Source organism: Orycteropus afer, unplaced genomic scaffold, assembly GCF_000298275.1.
Source record: "Orycteropus afer afer isolate SDZICR_OR568_19922 unplaced genomic scaffold, OryAfe1.0 scaffold00003, whole genome shotgun sequence".
Taxonomy (NCBI): domain Eukaryota; kingdom Metazoa; phylum Chordata; class Mammalia; order Tubulidentata; family Orycteropodidae; genus Orycteropus; species Orycteropus afer.
This window is the reverse complement of record NW_006921590.1, coordinates 24,519,447-24,543,752: the sequence shown is the minus strand read 5'-3', so window position 1 is coordinate 24,543,752 and position 24,306 is coordinate 24,519,447. Positions and strand designations below refer to the sequence as shown.

The window sequence follows — 24,306 nt, the reverse complement described above, 5'->3', positions numbered from 1 at the left end:
ATTTTCTTCCAAAATTCTTCTAGGGATTTGTCTGTGTTTTCCTTGATCTGTTCTCAATCCTTCCAAGATATCTAAATATAATTCTTTTGAATTCCTTATCAGGGTGTTCCAATGCTGCTTCTTCCTTAGGGATGTGTTATGGGTCTGTATCTTGCTCTCTTGTTTCTACCACTTTGTCTTGCTTCTTTGTCTGGACTGTGATGGTCTGTAGCCTCCGAGACATAGTGACATTGTTGTATTTAGATCTCTGTTAACTGTTTGGGAAGAGCAGCTAAGGGTGAGTCAGGCTCTTCTTGAGGTTCTTTATCATAGGCCCATTGGTGGAGAAGGAGGTAGTGACTGTCAGTAAACGAAGCTGCAGGAGGTGTGGGTGTAGTTGTGTTGTATGGGGACTGTTGCTGTCTCCTACTCAGTTAGACAAAAATAACAATTGAATAACCATCAAAAAAGTAAAAGCAAATGAACAAAAAGCACACTGAGCAATCACACAGGAACAGTAACCATAAAAGGGAAAAGGGGAAAACACAATAACAAAACACAACAAAAAACACCTCAATAGCCAGGGAGAGGGCAATAAGAGAAAAAAGGTAGAGAAGGAGAATAATGAAGAAAAAAATGGGAAAAACACAAAAAAGAAAAACAAGGAACAGGGTCAACCACAAGAAAGAAAGAAAAAATTGGAACCAGGAACTGGGGAAAGAAAAAAAGCTGGAAACTAGAACCTAGGAAGGGAAGAATAAAGAATGATAATAAAAAGGACAATAGCAATAGTAATAGTAGCAGTTTTAAAACAGAAAAAAACAAACAAACTAAAAAAAAGAAAAAAGACAAAAATCTGGACAGGGTGGGGCAGGGCACCCAGGCTCATCGGAGCACATGGAGTGGAATGGAATTTCTGCCAGCTTAGAAGGTGGGTGGGAGTGTGGGATGGCCACACCTCCATTCACCAAGAGGGTGTGAGATATAAGAGTAACAAGGGGAATGTCACACTTTTCCAGTAGTCCTATGCATCCAGAATGTCCTTCCCAGCAAGCGGAGCCTACTCTTAATTCCTTGGAATCTGGGTGAGTGCTGTTGCTTTAAATATCCAAAATGATCAAGCCACTTGTAAACAGTCAAAATGGCTGTGCCCTCTGGACAGGCCAAAGTCCACAGCTCAGCCCCCCTTCTTCTTCGCTGCTTTCCCTTTTATTCCCCAGCCACCAGAGCAGTCCTCCATGCAGTCCCTGGTTAGCTGGGCTGATTTTTAGGTTAATTCTTAGGTCCTACCACCACTAGGCAATATCCAAGCTGTCTGTGCCATCTGGTTTGCTGCCAGACCGCAGTTCCATAAGTCTCCTTTTTTTGTATTTTCATGCAAATTCTTCTGCTAGTTGGAGTTTAGTCCACTTCTGTATCCTTCCCTTCAAAGCTCAGGGGTCCAAGATTATCTTCTGTATCTGTGTTAATTAATTGGTTTCCCTTTTCTTTGAAGAGGCTCTGTGCAGTCTTTCTGCCTATTCTGCCATCTTACTGAAACTCCCCAGTTCATAGAGTCTTATGTAAGCTCAAAGATGCTAAACTGCTAGGAGAGGGTTTTTATGTTAAAGTCATTGACTCTCTTCAGAGATACTGAAGAGTATCTAGAAGGTGATACTTGACTGCTAACCAGAAGACTGGTGGTTCAAACCCACCAGCCACTCCTCAGAAGGAAGGTTGGGCAATCTACTTCCATAGTGATACCGCCTTGGAAACCCAAGGCAGGGTCTCTATGAGTCAGGTCTGACATGATGGTATATAACAACAACAGCAACAACTAACATCTAGTGGGTAGAGTCCAAGGATGCTGTTAATCATCATACTATTCCTACAACAGACACCCTTAACAAAGAATTATCCAGCCCCAAATGTCAATAGTGCCAAGACTGAGAAGCCTTGCAAATATATGAGATCCCTGGGTCAGCTGACTCTACAGCCATAAATACTCTGAATGCCTTTGCCTGTCTTTGTGTGATAAGGAGGGGAAATAAATGTCCATGGAAATACTCACCATGTTTCCTCTGGGACTGGGACTGCCTTGCGTTCCTTTCTGTCCAGGTCTACCCTAGAAATGCAATCATTTCCTCAAGATTATAAAGCAAAAGCTTCTGAAAAAAAATCATAAGGGCACCAGCATCAAATCCTCAAGCACTGTTAACACAACAGAACAGTTTAAATATTTCTGCATTTTAATGCTATCTTTTACACATCCTTTAAAGAGGGAAAGGTATAGCAACACATACTGTTGTTGTAAGATTTCTCTTATAACTTGCAGAAACATGGTAATTTAGTCTGTAGAAGTACAGTCTACTAGGGATATACCTTATTTTAATGTGTGCTTCAGAGTGTTTGTTGAACTACAGAAGGGTTAGATATTGTACTAAATCATTTACTTCATTTAGATTTTATGAAAGCCTCAACTCAATACCATAATCAATCAACTCAGATATGTAAAATAAATCCATTTACTTGTCTTCCTTGTTCTCCTTTGGAGCCCTTTTGTCCTTGGATGTTATTGTTTTGTCCTGGATTACCCTAGAGGAAGAATTAGAAAGTATTTCAGAACAAAGTCATACAAGCTTTGTTCACAAAATGGCATGATGTTTGAATACCAAGCTAATTTGAATTAAGGGAAGAGGAGTATGAGAAAATTCTCCATCTTTGAAACTCATAGGATTTTTGAAAAAATGAAAGTGATATTTCTCCAAGTTTGAAGGGTATCTGGTGATAAATGAAGAATTGAAAAAGCACACTAACTGCAGACATTTTATGCCACTCTTCCAAATATGTGATCAGATTCTCCTGTAATCAAGTCTGCAAAAAGGTAATCTGCAGTCTGCAAAATCAGAAGCCCAAAATTCAAAACTATAGAGACTTTCCCCTAAAGGAACTTGAAATGCTCAATATACCATAAAGGATTTTAATAAGATGCGCAGTTCTGAATGTTTAGTATAATAGGCCCTTATCAAATGTTGACACATTTTTCCCCAAACATCTAAGCCTTCAGCTACTATCTACCATCCCCAAGACGGGCATTTGCCTAAAGGTTAGCAGGATAAACAAAGAGAAAGGAGACAGGAGCTTTGGAGCTAGTGTAAGATTCAGAGGCAACTTACAGGATCCCCTGGGAAACCCTTCTCCCCACGTTCCCCAGGATGGCCTCTGGAACCTGGACTGCCCTGAAAAAACAAAAATGAGAGCTTCTGAGGTAGCTTGTTGGAGGTTTTCATAATTGTGTTAAGCTTACCAAGATCTGGAGATCTTATGTCCTAGGACCAGGACTAGGGTGAGGCCACCAAGGTACCTAGAGTGTAAAATTTAAGGAAGGACTAACACTGAGGGTGAGTCCCTCATTAAATTTTGTACCCTAATTGCCTTGCTTGCCTCATTCCAGTCCTGGCCCTGCTATGTCATTAATATGTTTTGGATCTGTTCTCACTGCCCTTGCTTGACTTAAAGACTTTATCCTCTGGCACCTTGATTACTAAAAATTTGCCTTTCATCCTTGCCTGCATCTCTGTCATTTCCAACACATCCTCCACAGTACTGCCAAGTAATCTTTCTAAAGTACAAATGTGATTGTCTTCTCACAGCTAAAACTCCTTCAAAGGCTCCCAACTGCCTAATGGTTAAAAGACAAACTCTTCCGCATAGCTCACCAGTGCCCTCCTGGTCTCTTCCCACCACCTCTTAAACCTCAACTCCAGCTTCGTAAACTCCAGTGCTCCTGCCAGGCAGAACAACTGACAATGCCTCCAATTTCCATGTCTTAGCTTATGCTGTTCCCTCTGCTTGGAATGCCCTTCCTCCACATATTCACTTTGCTAATTCCTATTCACCTTCAGCTCAGGGATCACTTCCTCCAAGAAGATTTCTTAAGTCCCCCAGGTTGATATTTCTGGGCTGTCAGGTAGTCACCTATGACATGGCTCTATCAGATTCTGTGTTGTAATTAACTATTGATATGTTTGTTCCACTAACTCCACCATGGGATCCTCGAAGACAAGAACTGCGTGATTCATCGCTGATTGTTTAGCACATAATTCAATGCTTAGTGCTCAATAGTATTTGATAAATAGATCAGGACATTTTATGACAGAGCTACTTAGAACCAAGTGGGAGTGTGCTTTGGTGGCACAGTGCCTAAGGCATTTGACTGCTAACCGGAAGATTGGTGGTTCAAACCTACCAGCCGATCTGTGGAAGGAAGATGGGGCAATCTACCTCCATAAAGATTTACCACCTCAGAAACCCAGTGTGGTCACTATGACTTGATGGTAGGGAGTTTTTTTTTTTAAATAACCAAGTAGGCACATAATAATAAGTTGAAATAATTTTTTAAAAATGTTTCACTGTGATTTGTTATACTAAACCCCCCCCCAAGTAATTTGGTCTCTTTCTCTAATTTTTTTACTTTTTTTCTGGTGTGATAAAGAGAACACAGAAGCCACTGACAGAATAAAGCATTCATTTTCAGAGTTCTGAAAAGCATACCCAAAGAAGAACACTCCATGCTTTGAACTTTTCTGGCTGGAAATTCTTGACAATTACATAATTACCAGCTTGCCTCAAACTGAATGCAACACCTCTTCAGGGGTACATGGCCTTCATTATTTGGTTAAATCAGCTGTCGATTTTATCTCCAACATACATAACAGCGACCAAGATGATCTCCGGCACCTAATCTTCTTTCTTTTATGTATTGAAAAGTGTTACCTGAAATCCTGGATCACCTTTTTCTCCCTTCTTCCCAGGGAGTCCATGAAAGCCCTGAAGGGAAACAAAATGCACACTAAGAAAATAATAATAAACCTCATGACAACATTATAGTGCTCCAAGAAAAATGGCTTACCTCTTCCCCGTCTATTCCATCAATCCCATCTTCTCCATGTTCTCCCTGAGAGACAGAAGTGGGCACAAGTCAGATGAAGGGAAACTTCAGATACAGGCTTATTGAGAAATTGATGTCATTAGGATATCAAATTTGACTGAGAAGAAACTACAGTACCTTATATCCAGAATATCCTTTGGCTCCCTGGAAAAGATGAAATATCACTTATTAACATGTCAAAGACAGAATGTAGATTTCTACACTGTTGGGGCAGAAAGGGGGCTGCCTCCCCAAAGTGAAATCCTGTGTACTTCTTTAGTTGCTTCTGCCTCTGTAGCCACTAAGAGGTTCTACATGGAATTTAATTAATGCTTAAAACTCCTTGAGACTGCTGAGAAGCATAATTTATCTTCAGCTGAGGAAACTAGTAGATCCAGTTGGAGAAAGGGAAACAGGGAGAGATGATGGGAGAGAGAAAATATAGGAGGGAAGGAATGGAAAAGAGAGGGAGAAGGTGTTATTGTGAATTTAAAATTACATTTCCAGTAAATCCTTACCTTTTGACCTATCTCCCCTGGACATCCCACCATTCCTTTCTCTCCTGGAGGTCCAATATATCCACGTGTTCCCTAAGAGAAGGGACCCAAACAGGTATCCAAAGTGACTCTTTGGCCAGAAGCTGCCAGTTGAGAGAGTTCAGCTGAGCACATAGGCCCTCTGAGCTTTCAACAAAGCAAGTCTCCCCATAATCTCATTCATTTCAATCTATTTCCCCCTATACCCACACATTTTTTCCCTGTGAATTTTCAGGGCTTCCTTATGGATCCAAGATCACGAAAAAGTACAGCACATAAGACAGCACAGCCCAAGGTTCAGAAGTTGCTTCACTTTCTAGCCACATTCCAAATCCTCCAGTAACACATGTTGGCCCTTCCTTGACATGTGGCCCAGAGCCCTAACACAGCTTTGGAAGAGTCAGCGTTGCTGACAGTAGAGAAGTGAGTGGGTGCCAGGGGACTGGAGCTGACAGGAACAGTTGATGGGAAGTGAGAAGGCCAGTCTCGCTTGTAAGGGTGAGAAAGCCAGTCTACCTGGGAAAGGTCACCAGGTGAGAGATTCCCCAGTCAAAACACTCATGTGGACAGGGAAGAGAACTCAAGGTCAATGATGTGTGTGTTTCCCACCGATCCTGTTTCTCCCATGTATCATTTAGGAACAAGTAAATGTTAGAGTAAAATGAGCCTCAAGAAGAGAACAATTCTGTGCTCCTTGAGGGCAAGGAACGCCAGCTGTCTCTTGCACCATTGTGTCTCTTGTGCCTCATGCAGGGTTGGTGCGTGGCCAGGTACATGGCTTGCTCATGAATAAATAATTGTTTAGCAATGAGTTTAATTCTTTCTGTCCTAGCAGAGGAGGGAAAGGTGATTTTCTTTTCTCTGATTTGCTTTCTTTATTCTGAGGATTATTCCCAGTAAAAGCAGAAGGTCTCGCCCGTGGCCATATTGTACCTTGTTGAGAAGTACCTAAAGCTTCTGGCTTTCCATTTAATAGACTTATAGCCAACTGTGGGATCACAGCCAGTTGGTGGGGTGACACTATTTCCCACATTCGAAGCACTCACATGCAACCTCACTGGTCTTCAAGACCTTTCTGAGAATACAGGATGGATGACGAAGGGCTCTTGCTTTAGTATTCACTGGGTATCCCCAGTGCCTGAGAGGGATTTATAAATGTTTACAGAGAAAAACCTGACAGTCAGAAATTAAATATCGTGTTCAGTTTCTCACATTTAGGTCAACTTTTGGCAGTAGTGAATGAAAACATTTTGTGGAATTCATATAACATGCAGACATTCCTGGCTGCTTCTATTTCTACAATTGTTGTGACTGAAGCCACTTCTTTCACAGGTGTGGTGGTTAATGTTATGTGTCAATTTGGATAGGCCATAATTCTCAGTATTATGTAATTATCCTCCATTTTGTGATCAGATGTAAGAGGAGTTTCCTTGGGGGTGTGGACTGTATTCAATATACAGTATATGGATGTTCTGGCATGCTTATTCATTTTTTCTGGTGGCTTTGTTAGCTGCTCTCAATCCTGCATCCAACTCATTATCTTCTGACCTCCCATTCTTGGGATGTGAGTCACTAGTTTGCTGCCTGACCTGTAGATTTTGGGATTTGCCAGTTGCTATAACCTTGTGAGCCAGCAGTCTGCCACCCGACCTGCTGGTTTTGGGTTCATCAGCCACTACAATCACCTGAGTCAGGAAAAGCTTCCAGCCTGACTCCTGACCCACAGATTTGGGATTTGTGGATATATACACATATACACTTCACTGGTTTTGCTGCTCTAGAGAACCTAGCCTTAAATAAGTCTCCCCAGGCCCTCCAGATCTTTCATGTCCCACTTGGGATGCATAAGCAGAGGCAGATGACAGTGGTGGAAAGAGCCTTGGGCCTGGAATCAGAAAACCAGAGTTCGAACTCAGGCTCAGCAACAATCTCTGTGAGTCACTGTTTCCTCGTCTGTCAAATGAGCAGTTGGAAGGATCGGAAGTGACAAGGTGGCAGTCCCAGATGAGGAGCTGCTCTAGATACCAAGCAAATACTGTCATGGGCTTGATGCTTCCTGGACTTTGCCCATTCCAAATGAAACCACCTAGGCGGTTTTAGTGCCTCCAAATTCATTCTCCTAACTTGATGGATAAATCAAGTGAGGGTTCTGGGTTTTAGGGTCAAACACTGAGATTTGAAAACTTCTGCATGGCATACATCATAAAGCCATGCCTTGGGGGATGCTTTACCCACTTCCCTTTTCATAGAATGGTATCTGTGACAGCCCAGCCTTAGTCAAATACCAAGGTCTAAAGAGAGCCCTCTAGCAGATAACCTTACTGAACCCCGCTTAAGGGTAGAGAGAAAGATTTCCTGCTCCTGTCTTTGAGAAAAACATGCCAGGAAACATTTATGTAAGCCTATTCCCTCCTTTCCAGAAAAGGTTTAGCAAGTGCCTCATGATTCAGACAAAGAAAAGAAAAACAACGCCTTCTTCCCAAGAGACAACAAAAAATAAATATATAATCCCATTGTGTCAAAAAAATAAAGTTTTTCATAAAAAAGAAAATCAATAAACAAAGGAGGGTGTGTCACAAAAAACTTACAGGGTCTCCATCTTCTCCATGGTGTCCTCGGCTACCTTTGAGACCTGGAGCCCCCTGGGAAGAAAGACAGAAAAAGAAATTTTAGCCATCTTCCATCAATTCAAGTTTGTGAGATCATTAGGCATTTTACACAAGCCTCCCCCTCCAATGTGACTGTGGTTTATACAACTGTGGCTGTGAGTCTGAGTAGAGTCTGACAAACTCTCGGGCTGCATTTTGTCCTTACAGTCGTCTCTGAAACCCCTCTGCAGAAGGTGACTCCCCTGATGCCTAGAGGAGCCTGACCTTTGGAACTCTTCTTACATTTGAGGACTCCAGGACCAGTCCTGTGCTTGAGGGATTTGCCCAGCGGAGAGCTGTGGTCATCACAACTCTTATAGCAACCAAAATGTTTCCTGAGAGACACATTTATTCTGTTTGTTTTTAGAGCTCAAGGAAGTAATAAGCCCTTCTTTAATCTACAAGGTTGTCGTTGTTATTACTGCCATCAAATTAGTCCTTGACTCATGCACAATGGACGGAATGCTGCTTGGTCCTGCACCACCTCCTGATAGGCTGTGGATCAACTGTATTGTACTCCAAAGGGTTTTCATTGGCTGATTTTCAAAATTTTCAAAAGTAGATTGCTGGGCCTTTCGTCCTTAGTCTGGAAGCTCCGCTGAAACCTGTTCAGCATCACAGTAACATGCAAGTCAGACAGACAGGTGCTGGCTGCACATGATGAGCACTGGCTGGTTATTGAACCTAGTTATCGAACCCATCCCCCACACTGAAGGTGAGAATTCTACCACTGGACCACCACTATTGCCCTATCAACAAGGTGGTGGTTGTTGTTCATTGCTATTGAGGTGATTCTGACTTATGGCGACCCCATGTGATATAGAGTAGAACTGCTTGTAGGGCTTTCTTAGCTGTAATCTTAAGAGAAGCAGATCATCAGTCCTTTTCTTCCATGGTACCACTCAGTGGGTTCGAACCACTAACCTTCAGGTTAGCAGTTGAGCACAAACTGTTTGCACCAACATATTTAAATTGCAGTCATCTCTCATTCAACTATATGTGGCTTAACTACTTCATGGCTTGTTTGTGGCAAAGATTGAGTTTGAGGTTTTGTTTCCTCGCTTTCTAATATATAAACTGGCTTTGTAAACCAGGAAGTTACGTATTTCTAATGTTGACCTGAGCAAAGTAATAAAAGAAGAAATTGCACTAAATGAAACATCATGATGCATTAAAAAAGAGTCAAAGATGGACAATGCAGATCTTATTAGCAAGTACTGTATGTGACCTCTTAAAAAAATAACAAGCTTCTTGTTTTTAGTTGGTATATAAAACCCATTCAGGAAACTGAACAAAATAAAAATGAATACAATATAAAGGTACAGCTTAATTATCTTAAGATAAATATCTGTGTATATTGCTCAGTCAAGAAATAGAACATTGTTGGTCAACAGTCACAGTGCCCCACACCAGTGATAATCTACTCCCTTCCCATGGAGGAAGTACACTCCTGAATTTTATGATAATACTTTCTTGCATTTTTTTAAATACTTCACTACTTAATTATTCATTCCTAAATACTCTTGGTTAGTTTTGCCTGTATTCAAATGTCTTACAAACAGAATCATACCATACATATTTATCTGTATTTTGCTTTTTTTCATCATTAGTGTTTATAAAATTGAGTCAGTTGTTGTAGGTAGCTTCTATCTAAATAACATGAATCAATTTTATAAACACTACAATGATCATTCATTTTCATTGCTATAGAATATTCTAGCAAATGAAAACACAACGATACACTTATCCATTCTCCTATTGTGTAACTGATATTTCACAATTCACTTTTTAAGGGTCTATTAATTTGCAGTGCTATGGTCATTTTGCAGTTCAATCTTGTTCCATTGCTGATTAAGAACAACTCTCCTGAATAACACCCCTTGTCACCTTCAAAACTATCTAAAGTAGGTGCAAAAGTATATATTGCAAGTCTAAGAAGCAATATCACCAAGGATATATAAGAAGAAAGGAAGTTATTTTTCCTATACTTAACATTGTTGTTGTTGTTGTTGTTATGTGCCGTCGAGTCGGACCCGACTCATAGCGACCCCTCCTTGGGTTTCTGAAGCAGTATCACTACGGAAGTAGATTGCCCCATCTTACTTCCGAGGAGTGGTTGGTGGGTTTGAACCGCCAGCCTTCTGGTTAGCAGTCAAGTGTCTTAGCCACTATGCTACCATAAGCTATGCTAACATAAGCAGTATCAAAAAAAGAACTGTTCTGAACCAGATCTTTTACCACAGAAGTCCCATGCAACTGTATCAATACTGAATGGAGGTGGCAAATTTAACCACTTGGTTTCAGTCCCACCCATTCCAAATCAAGGCACATGAGGCAAAATAGGATCAAAACTGATTGACACCTTCAAGGCTCTTTGTCCTCGAATCCCGTGAAGTCCTGGAGCCCCTGAACACTTGCAAAAGGCACAGCAGCACGTCCTCTCTGCAATGTTCCCCTGCACAAAAAGCAAACTTGAGAGAACCAACAGTTGCCAGGAACTTCATTACATTACAGCTATATTCAAAATCACAAATAATTCACCACCTACAAGATCATCCTCTCCTCTGACTGAAAAGACTGCAAAGAATAAGGGGAATTAGTGCTGCAAAGAGGGCACTAGATGAGCATCTGTGTTGGCAACTTCACTTCTCCAAAGGAAACAACCTCTATTTACATAGACAGAGTGCTCTCCACGTAGCCAGCTACAGGCCAAGTTTGTGGAAACTGCTTGGTTTCTAGCAGACAGTTTCCCATTTCTTGAGATTTTTGAATTTTTGCTTGATTAGGGGTTGGTAGTTTTTTTTTTTTTTTTAGTTCCCTTATGCATTCATTTAGTGAGATGACAAAGAATGAAAGGACATATACTATCAAATATTCTGATGCTCTGGGCTTTCATGCTTTTTCGTACACTGAAGACCTTGCATTTCATTTAGTGGAGCCAACAAAAGCAATCTTTGGAAATATTCTTAAAGTTTCAATTCTGTTCCCATGGCATACTGAATAACCAGGTTTTTCAGCCAACAACTCACCAGGTATTGTGATAGCTTTTTGCCCAGTTCTCTCATTCCAATGGTCAGGTGAGTCCTGTAATCAAATCCTTTTCCAAATTCAAAGCTTGAAAACTCATCATAAGCAGTTGCATTTAGGGAGACCACCAGCAGAGCATCAAGCCCTATTGGTAGAAATAACAGATATAAAGCCAAAGAGGTTGTACATGAAAAAGAAGAGATAATTATATTTCCACCCAGTGGATATTATACAAAGCATCAGAAGGAAGGTGGTGGTGGTGGTGCAGTGTGCATAAGAGAATGCAGCACTCTCAACATAGAAAGAACCCAACAGCAGCTGTGGCTACATTTTCTGTGCAAACACCAGGCTCTGGTCCCTGACTTGAATATGAAATCCCCCAAGACAAAGTATTCAAGAGAAACTACTTACAAAAAAGAAAAACACTAAAGGAGAATTAGGTTCAATGCCTCACCACAAATTTTGTTGTAATTCTTGGACATTTAAAGTATTTTTTAATAAAGACATTAATCTTCAGAGTTTTTTGAATTCTCCTGAGTGGAAATTAATGACAGTTCTCAAGTCATCCCTACTGCTAAACACCCCTGGGAAACCAGGTCCTCAGAGCATAGAGAAAGCCCAGGGTGATTCCTGCTCAGCTGAACTCATGGCCACACCCAACTATTGATTCATTCATTTATGCATTCATTCATTCACTCATTCATTAATTTATTTAATAATTCATTTACTCTATCCAACCATTCATTAAACAAATATTTGTTTATTAGGAGCCTGCCACGTACTCATAATTGTACCAGGGACACAAGATGAATAGGAAAGACAGTCTTCTTCCATTCACTGAGGTTATGGTCTAATAGAAGAGACAGACAAGAATCAGATATTTGCTCTGAGAAGTGGTAGGTGCTCTGAGAGGGAACGTCAGGGTGTTATGGAAGCCTAGAGGAGAAGCTCCTAATTCAGTCTTGGAGGGTCATGGGAGGTTTCCAAGAAGAGCTGATGTTTAGTCTGATTCTAAAAACCAAATGGCAGTTGGTCATGGGAAGGGAGCAGAGACAGATGGCAGAGAGAACTGGGGAGGAGGGGAAGCTGGGAGAGTTCTGGGCAAAAGAAAAGACTGTATGTGAGACCCTAGAGGTGTGAGGCTGTGAAGTACATTGGAGAGGAAACGAAAACAAAAAAAGTTCTGTATGCTTGGAGAGAGAGTCCCTGGGTGGCACAAACAGTTAAGTATGCAACTACTAATGAAAACTTTGGTGGCTCAAACCCACCCAGAGATGCTTTTGAAGAAAGGCCTGGCGATTGCTTTCCCAAAGTCACATCCTTGAAAATTCCATGGAGCAGTTCTACTTTGCAAAACATGGAATTTCCATCAGTCAGCATCAACTCGATGGCAATTGTGTTGGTATATTTAATCCTGGAGCACTGAGTACAAGTAGTGAGAGAAGGCTGGGGTGGGGAGGAGAGGCCAGATCCTGCAAAGCTTCATGGACCATATTAAGGAATTTTATATATATCCCAAGAATCATGGGGAAGGTGTTGAAGGGTTCTGAGCAGTAACGCAGGACATTTTGTAGCCTCTAGGGAAACTGCCTGGAAGCTGAACCCCAGCAGCCAGTCTGGGGCTACATCAAAGAAGTCTCAAACAGTGCATCTCATCTGACAATCAGTGACGTCTCCAGTCACTGCATAGTACTCTCAACTTGTGTATTTAGCTTCTAATGCAGTCTGAAGTTATGACATGCACAGGGGCATGTATAGTGAAGTGATTTCTCAAATCCATGTTGCTTTATCTCACATGCATAATCAAAACAGGAGGTGTCTTAGGTCAGATTCCTTGGGGGCACAATCTGAGAGGGGAATTTGGAATTTGAGTGTATGTGATTTATTAAGGGAGAGTCAGGGAAGCTGTGAGAAAGCATGTGTCTCAGTAAATAGTCATTGCCTTGGCCTGATCCATGAGGCACTATGGGGTGTAAAGTGTACCAGAGTTGCTCTACTTGAGGCAAGGGAACAATATATCATTGACTGCCCCTCTTTGGGGGTATCATATAACCCCCTCCTCTCCCTCCTCTCAGGTATATCCAAACCTGGCTCAAATCAGCCAAAAGCAACTGTCTGTAGAGGTCACAGGTGTGCATTTAGTAGAGTATTTGCAGCATTTGAGAAGTGAATGCACTGGCTGGTAAAGGGGATGTGGGCAGGGCACCAACAGCATCTACTATCAGTGAATGGACAGATGCCAAGACCTAGAGCACCTGAGTACAGTCAGGGACTTGTTTGCCAAAGTCCATGCTCCATTGTTTTAATGATAAACTCAGTACCTGCTTCTCTGAGTCTATCTGATTGATCTTCAAGCACTTTGATGTTAGCATCCTCGAGACCATCCGAAAAGATGAGAAGCACCTAGAGCAGGAGAAAAATAGAAAATGGGATGATGGAAAAGCTAAATACATCACTGGGGAGAGAGGGACAAATGGAAGAATGTGGAGACAGTTGAGGGACAGGACATGACATGGTACCTGTCCCTGGGACGCAGGTGAATCCGTAAATGTGTTCCATAGCGACTGCAAGAACTGAGTGTTCAGATGAGTTGGGCCATTGACGGTGACCTGTCTCAGGCTGTCAAATATTGCTTTCTGGTAGATTTGGAACTTTGGGGGGAATTCTTCATCATTGTTCACTTTAAAGGCCACACTCACTTGAGACTCTGCACCTGCCCCACAGCTCACCCCCCTGATGGAACTGATGTCCTCTAAGATGCCTGGGAGGTATGATTCCAACTTGAAGTGGTCCTGGAATAAACGCTGCCCCCGTACAAGAGTGGAAATGTCGAACCCAACTACTACATCGAGGTAGCAATCTGGAGACCAAGAAACAAGGCCAGATTAACGAGTACACAGGAGCAAGGAAGGACAAAAGAGCAAGGAGAGGGGTCATGGCCTAGGGCTAGAGGGTCTCTATCACCAAAAAGCATTCTAGAAGGTGATACTGGCTGCTCGACCTGCATGTTACATAAATGCTTCCTCTGTCCCCATTCAAATAATGGCAAGTTCTAATAGCTATTTGAAGTTCAAACCATGGTGTATTTGCATTCTCAGTGTGGCTGTCTCTGTGTATGTGCATGCTTCCTCTGATAATGACAGTCAGATAATCACAAAATATGAAAGATGTTTTATATTGTCTTTAGGGATTATTTAGTCTAGAGGTCACAAACTCAAATGGCTACAAAGCCCAGATGAGTAACATGAATGCACGAGTGGGCAAGGCAGAAGAAAAATGAACTGAGGAGCAATGGCCCACCTACAGGGATATCACTATCCTTCTCCCGCTAAGAACAGCCATGTGGAAAATAGGGCCAATTTTGTTAGATCTTCTGATTTGTTCAAAGATAAATCTAAAATCTACATTTTTATCACTCACTAAAATCACTCAGATCTAAATGTTCTCAAGTATTTTAGCAAGTTGTTAACACTGGGTGGGATAGACAAAGTTGATTTGCAAGCTGCCATATTGTCACCTCACCAGTCCAATTGCTCATCATTTTACAGACACGGAAACAGTGACTCATGGAGGTTGTTGATGAACCTGAGTTGGAAGTCTGGCTTTCTGATTCCAGGCCCAGGGCTCTTTGCACCTCTGTCATCTACCTCCACTTATGCACCCCAAGTGGGACATGAAAGAGCTGGAGGGCCTGGGTAGACTGATAAATTTTGTGAAAGAAGTGGCTTCAATCACAACAATTATGGAAACAGAAACATTCGGAAATTTCTGCATGTTGTGCAAATTCCACATGTTATTGTTCACTGCTGCTTTCTGAGGTATTCCCTTCCCAAACCCCAGTCCCAAATTCACAGCATCTGAAACCCATAAGGCTACTCTCAGTGGGTGCTGGATAGTGATATCCCCTTTGGAGGGGCCTTTGCTCTCCACTTCACTTTCCTTCCACTCTGCCCACTTGACTCATTCACATCACTAACCTGCCTTTCCAGCCATTTGAGTTTGCAGCTTTTAGGTCACATAATCTCTAAGGACCATGCAATCTTTAATACTTTAAGATTATATGAATTTCAACATTAAAAAAGAGAAATACAGACACAGACATGTACACAAATACAGAGCCTTTACAAGATCGTTTAACAAAATTAAAACAGAGAAAGTTCCAGTCAGCAAATACTGATGTACCTCATTTCTTATTGGGTGTCAAGCATTGTTTTAGGTCTTTCAGCAGCAGAGAAAGTAGAAATAAGAGAAGTAGGAATGCTGGATTGCAGTAAGGGGACAGGCTGACTGGAGGGCACATGCCAGTGCCTCCTCCAGCCTCTGCTAACCTTTCCTTGTTTCTGAGGGCCACTTGCTGACCTCAAACTTCTTGAAAGCAAAAGAGAATTCTTTTATCACAGCACATTCTTCTAACTATATATTCTGCTAGAGCTCATCTCTAAAGCACTTTTGTGAAATTGTAAAATGGGAAGTTGCAATTGAATAAAACCAAATAGTAAGCAAGGGAATACTTACTGCTTTTCCCACAGCTCTGGCAGATCTCACGAACCATTCTCTTTTTTGTATCATCAACGTTTAATTTGTTGAATTCTGGAAAAGTGATTATTTTTTCAGAATTGCCTGTTATTGGTAGAAGCTGTTCTTTGCGAACATCTCCTATGCCCAAAGCCAGGACACAAATTCCACGGTCTTTCAGGGTTTTAACTGCATCTGTCACATCATACAGTAGATGGCCGGATGTGATAACAAGCAAAGTTTGAGGGACACCAGCATTCCTTCTCCCACCAGCAGATGAGTCAAACATATAGCTCACATGTTGAAGGGCAACATCGATTCGCGGACGCCCATTGCTCTTGTGAATATTTTGAATTTGAGTTGTCATCTGGGTTTTATTCCAAGAGCTTTCCAAATCAATAATTTCCTGGTAGCGGCTCCCAAATTGAGCCATTCCGATTTTCATTCTCTGAGACTGAGTGTCAAAATTATCAATTAGGCTTGACAAGAAAGTTATCATGGTAGCAAAATCTGAATCCGATACCATATTTGAGCCATCACAAAGGAAAACTACATCTGCTTCTTGAAGGTTACAGACTACAATAAGAAGAAAAAAAAAATTATTTTCCCCCCATGAATCATTTTAAAGTTTCCTTTACTCAAATGCATAAATTGCTGCACTAAACTGCTACATTAGGAGTGCTGGTAGCATAGTGCCTAAGGCACTTGACTGCTAACCAGAAGGCTGGCGGTTCAAACCCACCAGCCACTCCTCAGAAGAAAGGTTGGACAATCCTACTTCCGTAGTGATACTGCCTCAGAAACCCAAGGAGGGGTTGCTATCAGTCGGGGCCGACTCGATGGCAAATAACAACAACAACAACAAACTGCTACATTAGTAGCAAACTGAGACATGTTAACAGAAGTGATAATCACTGATTGGTCCTCAAAGAGAAGAAAAAATAGTGAGAAAGGGGGAGGATAATAGTTTGCTTCAAATTTTAATAATTTACAAGACTCATTTGTAAAGACACTGAAAGCTACTCAGAGGAATAAAGTATGACATTTCAAAAGGTTGAATCTATTCACTAACAGGTGAAAAAGGCTAGGAACCCTTTCAACACACTGACATTGGAACTTTCACCCAAGTCAAGGTACTACCCTTCGTAGTGCTATTACTGCTAAAAGATCCCTGGGTGGCACAAATGGTTTGCACTTGAATGCTAATCTAAAGGTTGGTGGTTTGATCCTACCAAGTGGTAATGTGGAAGAAAAGGCCAGCCAATCTGCCTCTGTTAAGATGGTTGTAGTTGAATGCCATCACATTGGTTCTGACTCATAGCACCCCCATGGGACAGAATAGAACTGCCCTGTAGGGTTTTCTAGGCTATCATTTCTATGGAAACAGATTTCCATGTCTTTCTCCCATAGAACTGCTGGGTGGATTTGAACCACCAACCTTTTGGTTAGCAACTGAGTACATAACTATTGCAACACCAGGGCTCCTTCTGTTTAGATTACAGCCAAGAAAACCCTATGGGGCAATTCTACTCTGTAACATACAGGGTCACCATGCATCAGAATTGACATGACAGCAACCAATAACATTGACAGCACTACTACTAAGGCTATCACTTTACATTTGTGTTGAGAAAATACAATTTTAAAAATGCTTTTGGCATTTATAGATGTAGACATGGAATTCAGAAGTTAAGTGACTTGTCTAAAAGCATGCAATTAGTTGATGGCGGAGCTGGTATCCAAACTTCTTGTTTATCATTGAGTCTCCACAAAATCCACTTTTTCATCAGAAAAGTGCTGGTGGCTAGTAAACAGGGCTTAGGGTCCTACCCTTGAAGTTCAGTATGAAATGTTTCAAAATCAAGGGATGACCTTCTATACCCAATTCCAACCAAACTCAATAGCTGGGGTAGGGAAAGCATTGGTAATTTAGACGATGGGTTGTGATTGTCACAAAAGTCCTAGTAACAGTAGTGTAGTAGACAAAGAGATTCACTGCTCAGATGTGCCCTCAAGGAAGGATTTGCTGCTCAACTGAGAGTGCAATCAGCAGCCAGCAGCCAGCAATCAGCTCCTCCCCGTCAGTTCAGCTTCAGACAGCAACCTTGCCAGGATCATACCCTTCCTAGAGCGGGCCACTTCTGTGACTTAAGTGAGAAGGAGATGCCCAGCCTTTTCAGACTGGTAGGTAGAACTCCCTGCCAGGTTTGAGTTTTGTCAAGCATGTATTGCTGTTTGACTTCTTCTGCCCAACCCTGCTAGCCTCCTTTCTTTCACAGATGTGGATCCTTAGTAAACATCTTGTGCCCCACATTCCATTTCAGCTTCTACCTTCAACAGGTAGACTACAGACATGAAAATAAAAGAGCCCCCATGCTCCTAGGAAAAGACTTGGGTCTTAGTGACACACTGGACTTGGTGGACATTCAGTGATAGACATGAGGCCGTGTCTGCCAAGGACCTCATAGTCTGTGACAGATACAGATAAGAAAACAGTAAGTAGAGTATGATGTGTTAAGTGTTACCACCAGGAGAAAGAGAAGATGCGATATGCTGGGGACACAGAGGGGACATGGTCAGGTGTTGGGTCAGGAAAGCTGTCAAACAGAGGCTGAAACCTGACAGACAAGTTAGATGTAGCCAGGTGAAGTGGTGAGCTGGTGTGTTTGTAGGGTAGGATGGTCTATGGAAAAAGGTCCAAGAATTTCAGAACAGCACAGGAGGAGGGGAGGGGCAGATAAGATGAGGCTGGAGAGATGAGCAAAGGCCAGAAATAACTCAAAAGTTTGGCAATTGCCCCAAGGGCAGAAGGAAGTCTCCATAAAATTGTAAGTAGAGAAGTGACGTCATATTCCAGTGTGAATTAGACAGATTGCAGTGCTAAGAATGGCCTGGAAGGTGAGAGTTCAGGGATAGGCCAGAGCAGGCAGAAGAATTGAGATGGCCTTGCTACCTTGGGAAAAATCCAAATTTTTTCTTAGTTAAAGAAACTATCATTCAATATCTGAAACAAAAAGGCTGAATTAATTGCTTACTTAAGTAGCACAGAGGAGCTCTGGTGGCTGCTAACCCACAAGTCACTCTGTGGAAGGAAGATAAGGCAATCTACTTCCATAAAGGCTTAACATCTTGGAAACCCAATGTGGGTAGCTATGAGTCAGAATAAACTCAACGGCAGTCAGTTGGTTTGGTTTTTAGTTTGGTTTAAGTAACACAGAGCCATGGTGGTCAGGTATGGTTTCACTGAATAAAATAAACGCTGATCTGACATTGGAAGTTATGAAGAGTTTATTTGGGGTTGGACTGGTTACAAAGATGAGAATGGATTAGTACCAGTAGAGAGAAAGGAGGAAAGGAAAACAAGGAGAGAGGGATGGAGGAAGGGAGTAAAGAAGGAAAAAAGGAAGAAAGTTAGTTGGCTGAATCACTTACAGGTTTGGAGGAATATGCCAAGATAAGACAAGGAATTAGATCTTCCAAGGAAGCATGGAAGTCCTCCCTAGCTGAGTTCTTGCAAATCTCTGCTGCCTTTCAGATTGAACAGCAATGCTCATCCTTTCTTCATTCAAACATGATGCCTCTGGCCTGCCCCTATGCCAGTGATATCTCACATACTCGGCTGAGTGCCCTTGCCTCCCTGATTCTAGTAGCATTTACCCCACACATTCATCACCCATACCCATCCCTCTGCACTGGTGGCTCTTATCTAAATGAGCTCATTCACCCACTCAAACTTTCTATGGCTGTATTCTGCCCACCTAGTGCTACTCACTGCTGTCAAGTTGACTTTTACTCACAGCAACTCTGTAGGACAGAGTGATGCCCCATACAGTTTCCAGAGCTGTAAATCTTTACGGAAACAGACTGCCACATCTTTCTCCAGTGTAGTAGCTGGTGGGTTCAAAAACTTCTGCTCCTCACGGCCCTGTAAGATGCCTATAATCCCTTTAGAGGGTTCTAGATCTTTGAAGACAAAGTCCATCTGTTTAAACTATGAAACTCTCCACTTGAGTTTGGCCTGAAACTGGTTTCCTGTGGCTGCAGTGAGACCATTAAGCAAATGTGGCAGAATTAGCTGGTATTAAAGAGGAGCTCTGGTAGCATAGTGGCTAAAGCACTTGACTGCTAACCAGAAGGCTGGCGGTTCAAACCCACCAGCCACTCCTCGGAAGGAAGGTTGGGCAATCCTACTTCCGTAGTGATAACTGCCTCGGAAACCCAAGGAGGGGTCGCTATGAGTCGGGGCCGACTTGACAGCACATAACAACAACAACAACAAATGGGGTAAGGTGATTATGACCCTAAGAAGAGTTCCTTTCTGCCCAGAAAAAAACAACAGGGTAGAAAAACAATAAGAAATATTTCAGGAACTTTTCTGGTATAATCTTTTCAAAGCATGCTGCAGTGGAAAGGGATCTTCAAGATCTTGTTTGATCAACCCATTATTTTTAAAGATGAAAAAACTGGTAACCTGAGCAGTGACAAATTCAGCTCATGACAACCAGGTAATTAGTTGGAAGCTAAGCCTTGTGATTTATTATTTTATTATTATTATTAAACTTTCATACCTACCCCTATAGAAAGTTTAAAAATAACCTTAAACCAAAAATATTCTCTGAAATCTTCTTTAAAACCAAGTAATAGTTCAGCTTAACTAGTAAAGAATGTCTGTTTTGAGCATTGTGCTGTTTTAAGATCTATCCATACGGCATCAAATTGACAACAGCAACTCTAAAGAGTAGATAGAAACCTTATAAGACCCCAGAGACTAAGGCCCCTAGTTAACCTTCAGGTGTGGAACTGAACTCAGTCCTGTGGCTTTCAGCCAAACAATAGGCATATGGGGTGAACATTTACATCAGGTAGATACACTTCTTGGAGCAATCAATTGTGGGAGAACAGAAGGGCAGGGCTTGCACAGGGAGACAACTCAGGGTGGGGCAGGAGTGCATGGGAGGGAAGGACACAGGGAAGAGTTAACTACAGGGAGGAAGTGGGAAGAGAGCTGTTACATTGTGGGGAATTGCAGTCAATGTCATGAAACAAAATGTGTATGAACTGCTGTGTGGAAAATGAATTTTCTCTGTAAATTTTCACTCTAATCACAATAAAAATTTAAAAAAAAAAAAGAGTAGATAGGAACCTTAGTGAGTTTATATTACTGTTGTTGTTGTTGTTGTTGTTGTGTGCCGTTGAGTCGGCCCCGACTCATAGCGACCCCTTCTTGGGTTTCCGAGGCAGTATCACTACGGAAAGGAGCTCTGGTAGCATAGTGCCTAAGGCATTTGACTGCTAACCAGAAGGCTGGCGGTTCAAATCCATTCCTTGGAAGGAGTGTTGGGCAATCCTACTTCTGCAGTGATTTCTGTAGTGATGTAACATCACTATGGAAGTAGATTGCCCAACCGTCCTTCCAAGGAGTGGCTGATGGATTTGAACGACCAGTCTTCTGGTTAGCAGTCAAGTGCCTTAAGCACTATACTACCAGAGCTCCCTTATATTATATTACTGGGGGAGGTGCAACTCTAAACAGGAGGATCAGTGTTCCTCAATTGTATATGTAGAAACAGTTGGATTGGTATATGTTCTGCTGTGTATATTCTCAGCAACAACCACAAAAATAAAATGTTTTAAAAAATAACAACTTACCCTCTTGTGACTTGCTACACAGATTTTCCTGTAGAGGCAGGTAAATATCTTTCAGTTTGTCAAAATCTTCTACAAAGATGATATTCTCTGTGTTCCCTGCCATAGTCTCAAGTTCTTCTCTGACGGCGTCTTTTACACCCACTGCATAGATGGTGATGCCCTTGTCTCTTAACTTTGATGCTTTGTCTTTGAGCAGATTTCGGTCATGGGATTCCCCATCAGTGATGACAATGAGGATCTGCTTCACATTTTCCTTGATGCGGCTGCCATGTTCTTCCGTGAACAGGATGTTTGAGTAGTCAAGAGCCTTAGCAGTGTAGGTGTTCCCTCCAGTGCCCCTACGCCTCCTCAGGTTCTCAATAATTCCTGATTTATTGGAGTATGTATTAAGGTAAAAAAGAATCTCAGGATTATCAGAATATCTGAGAGCTCCAAACTGAACTCGATCCCTTCCAACATCTGCCTTCTTCACCAAATGGATTGTCAGGTTAATCATGCTTTGTTGCTGTTGTTCATTTATGCTGCCTGAATTATCCAAAACAAATACCACATCTAGAAGTTGAATCCTTTTGCAATCTGAAACAAGAAAGTGGAAGTCACAAACTTTATGCAGTGCATTCTTTACAGACTACTGAGAAGGGGAGCAAACTAACTGCCCTGCTCTACTACTGTCTGTCAGACATTTCATCTCCTTCAGTTCTCAGAGAAGCTGTTATCATTTTGCTGACAAAGAAGCTAAGGCTCAGAGAAGTACCACTGGCTCAACATTATGAGTCCAAGGATATTTGCTTTCTTATCTATATGACTTCACAATCAGTGGTTCTTATATCACACTACTCTGTACTGCTAAATCTTGTTAGGACATGCAATGCCTTTTGCTAAGCAGGTAAGGGAAATGTCAGAAGCTAGTTTAATGCCAATATAATGCAGAGGCATGGCTGATATTTACCAAACTGGCCTGCTGTTGTCAAGAGCTCAGGAGTAAGCTGGGCTTCTGTCCTACTCCCTGTGGTGGCTCCAGGTGTCTTCTGAGCTTCTGATAGGACCTCCTTCCTCTTACTTCTTGAATCAGAACTCAGAAAGGAGTAGACCCATGCAGGGGAGAGCTAAGGCTTTTATCACTTCTTTAGTCCCAAACTTCCACCATATTAGAAGACAAGGCACCACTCTGGCAGAATACTCAAAGTGGAGGCTTCTCTCTTCCTTCTTTTCCATTCTCAATAACTTGATTACATGCCTTCCAAGGGTTCCCTTTCTCCACTCTCCACCCCGCCTATTTTACCTCCAATCCTTATATTATGTTCATTAAATTTCAAATTTTCAAGTTTTGGACACTGTGGATGAATCAAGGCTACATCTGCAGATACTGGGGCAGTGTATCCCTGAGATGTGGTAACTAGTCACAACTTGATAAATACTTATGAATTTATCTAATGTCAGCTGAAATCTCACTTTTACCCAAATAACACCTTATATTATACCCAGGGTCTCCAAAAATACTACATTTATCAAAATGAAGAGATCCTCAGCAGAGCCCTGCAGTTTCAAAGGTAGGGCTATGGGCTTAAGGCAAAAATGTCTTAGAATGTCTCAATATTACTAAGGGTTTTGGACTCCCCCTTTGGAGGAAGAGAAAGCTCTAAGTAGCTGCTTTAAGGGAAATATTAAAGCAGTTGCCTAATATTCAGAATTTACAATGAGACTTTCTGAAAATTTCACACTGATAATAATTCTTAAGAGTGAAGTCCAATGGACAATATGATAGACTTAAAAGCACAGTTTTAATTGTGATTTGGGTGAAAGTTTACAGAGCAAATTCACTTTCCGTACATTTAGCAGCTCACATTCACTTTGCTCATGACGTTGACTACATTTTCCCACAATGCAACAGCTCCCCTTTCTCCCCATACTTACCTCTTTCCTGTGTCCTTCCTTCCATGTACTCCTCAAGGTGTCTCCCTGTGCATGCACAGCCCTTCTATTCTCCCATGATTGTTCTCTCCAAGGAGTGTTATCTACCTAATATAAATGTTCAGCTCATATGCCTGTCTTTTGTTTGCCTGGAAGCCACAGGAATGGGTTCAATTCAAGATCTGAAGGGCAACTAGGGGCCAAAGTCTCAGTGGTTCCATCAGGCTCTATCAGACCAGTGAAACTGGTCCCCTGCCTTTTATTTTTTAATGACTTTGAGTTTTGTTCCACATTGTTCTCCCACTCTATCCAGGAACTCCTGCATAGATCCCCCTCCAAGTGGTTGACAGTGGTAGCCAGGCGCCATCACAATAAAAAACAGGACAAGCACAAATATTTAGCAAATACTAAACATTTATCATTTTCCTTTGAGGTTACCCTGTGATTTATAATTTTTTCTCCAAGTTTAGAGCAGTCCATTCTATCTTGCAACTCTCTTGACTTCCTCACCATTTAGAAGTTCTGTAACTACCTAGACTTTTCCCTTTTTTTTTTTGGTTTGTAGTGGTCCTCGTTTGCCAATTGATGTCTCTGGTTCCCTGTTTACAATCTTGTATGCTTATTTTACTTTGGATACTTCCAGAGCAGTGTTGGTTTCTGGATTATGTCTTCTTGTGTATTAATGGTCAGTTGTTGTTTGCTATTATTGGTTCTCTGTTCAAGGACTCCCTTTAGTATCTCTTGTAAATTGGTCTGGTTTTAACAAATTCTGTTAATTTCTGCTTATTAGGAAATCTCTTAATTTCACCATCATATTTGAGGGACAGTTTTGCCAGGTATATAATTCTAGGTATATAGTTCAGTGGCTGTGGCTATGGGCTCAAGTATAGCAAGGATTGTGGAGCTGGTGCAGGACTAGGCAGTATTTCACTCTGCTGTGCATAGGGTCACTGTGGGTTGGAGGCAACTCGACAGCACCTAACAACAACTACATAATTCTTGGTTGGAAATTTTTCTCTTTCAGGCTTTTATATATACCTTCCCCACCAGCCACTCCTCGGAAGGAAGGTTGGGCAATCCTACTTCCGTAGTGATACTGCCTCGGAAACCCAAGGAGGGGTCGCTATGAGTC

At 41.8% G+C, this 24,306-nt stretch overlaps 1 protein-coding gene across 1 annotated transcript in view; it reads right to left on the bottom strand.

Moving 5' to 3' along the window:
- Nucleotides 1-24,306, bottom strand: part of COL6A5 (collagen type VI alpha 5 chain) — a 135,925-nt gene that overhangs the window by 77,154 nt on the left and 34,465 nt on the right. The window contains exons 7-20 of the mRNA XM_007936816.2: nt 21,264-21,839; nt 15,615-16,190; nt 13,619-13,959; nt 13,421-13,502; nt 11,102-11,244; nt 10,435-10,527; nt 8,013-8,066; nt 5,407-5,478; nt 5,027-5,053; nt 4,871-4,915; nt 4,735-4,788; nt 3,135-3,197; nt 2,488-2,553; nt 2,030-2,083 (exon numbers count right to left, since the gene is read on the bottom strand). Of these exons, the coding sequence (XP_007935007.2) occupies nt 2,030-2,083; nt 2,488-2,553; nt 3,135-3,197; nt 4,735-4,788; nt 4,871-4,915; nt 5,027-5,053; nt 5,407-5,478; nt 8,013-8,066; nt 10,435-10,527; nt 11,102-11,244; nt 13,421-13,502; nt 13,619-13,959; nt 15,615-16,190; nt 21,264-21,839 (2,246 nt within the window). The remainder of the gene's footprint in view (nt 1-2,029; nt 2,084-2,487; nt 2,554-3,134; nt 3,198-4,734; nt 4,789-4,870; nt 4,916-5,026; nt 5,054-5,406; nt 5,479-8,012; nt 8,067-10,434; nt 10,528-11,101; nt 11,245-13,420; nt 13,503-13,618; nt 13,960-15,614; nt 16,191-21,263; nt 21,840-24,306) is intronic.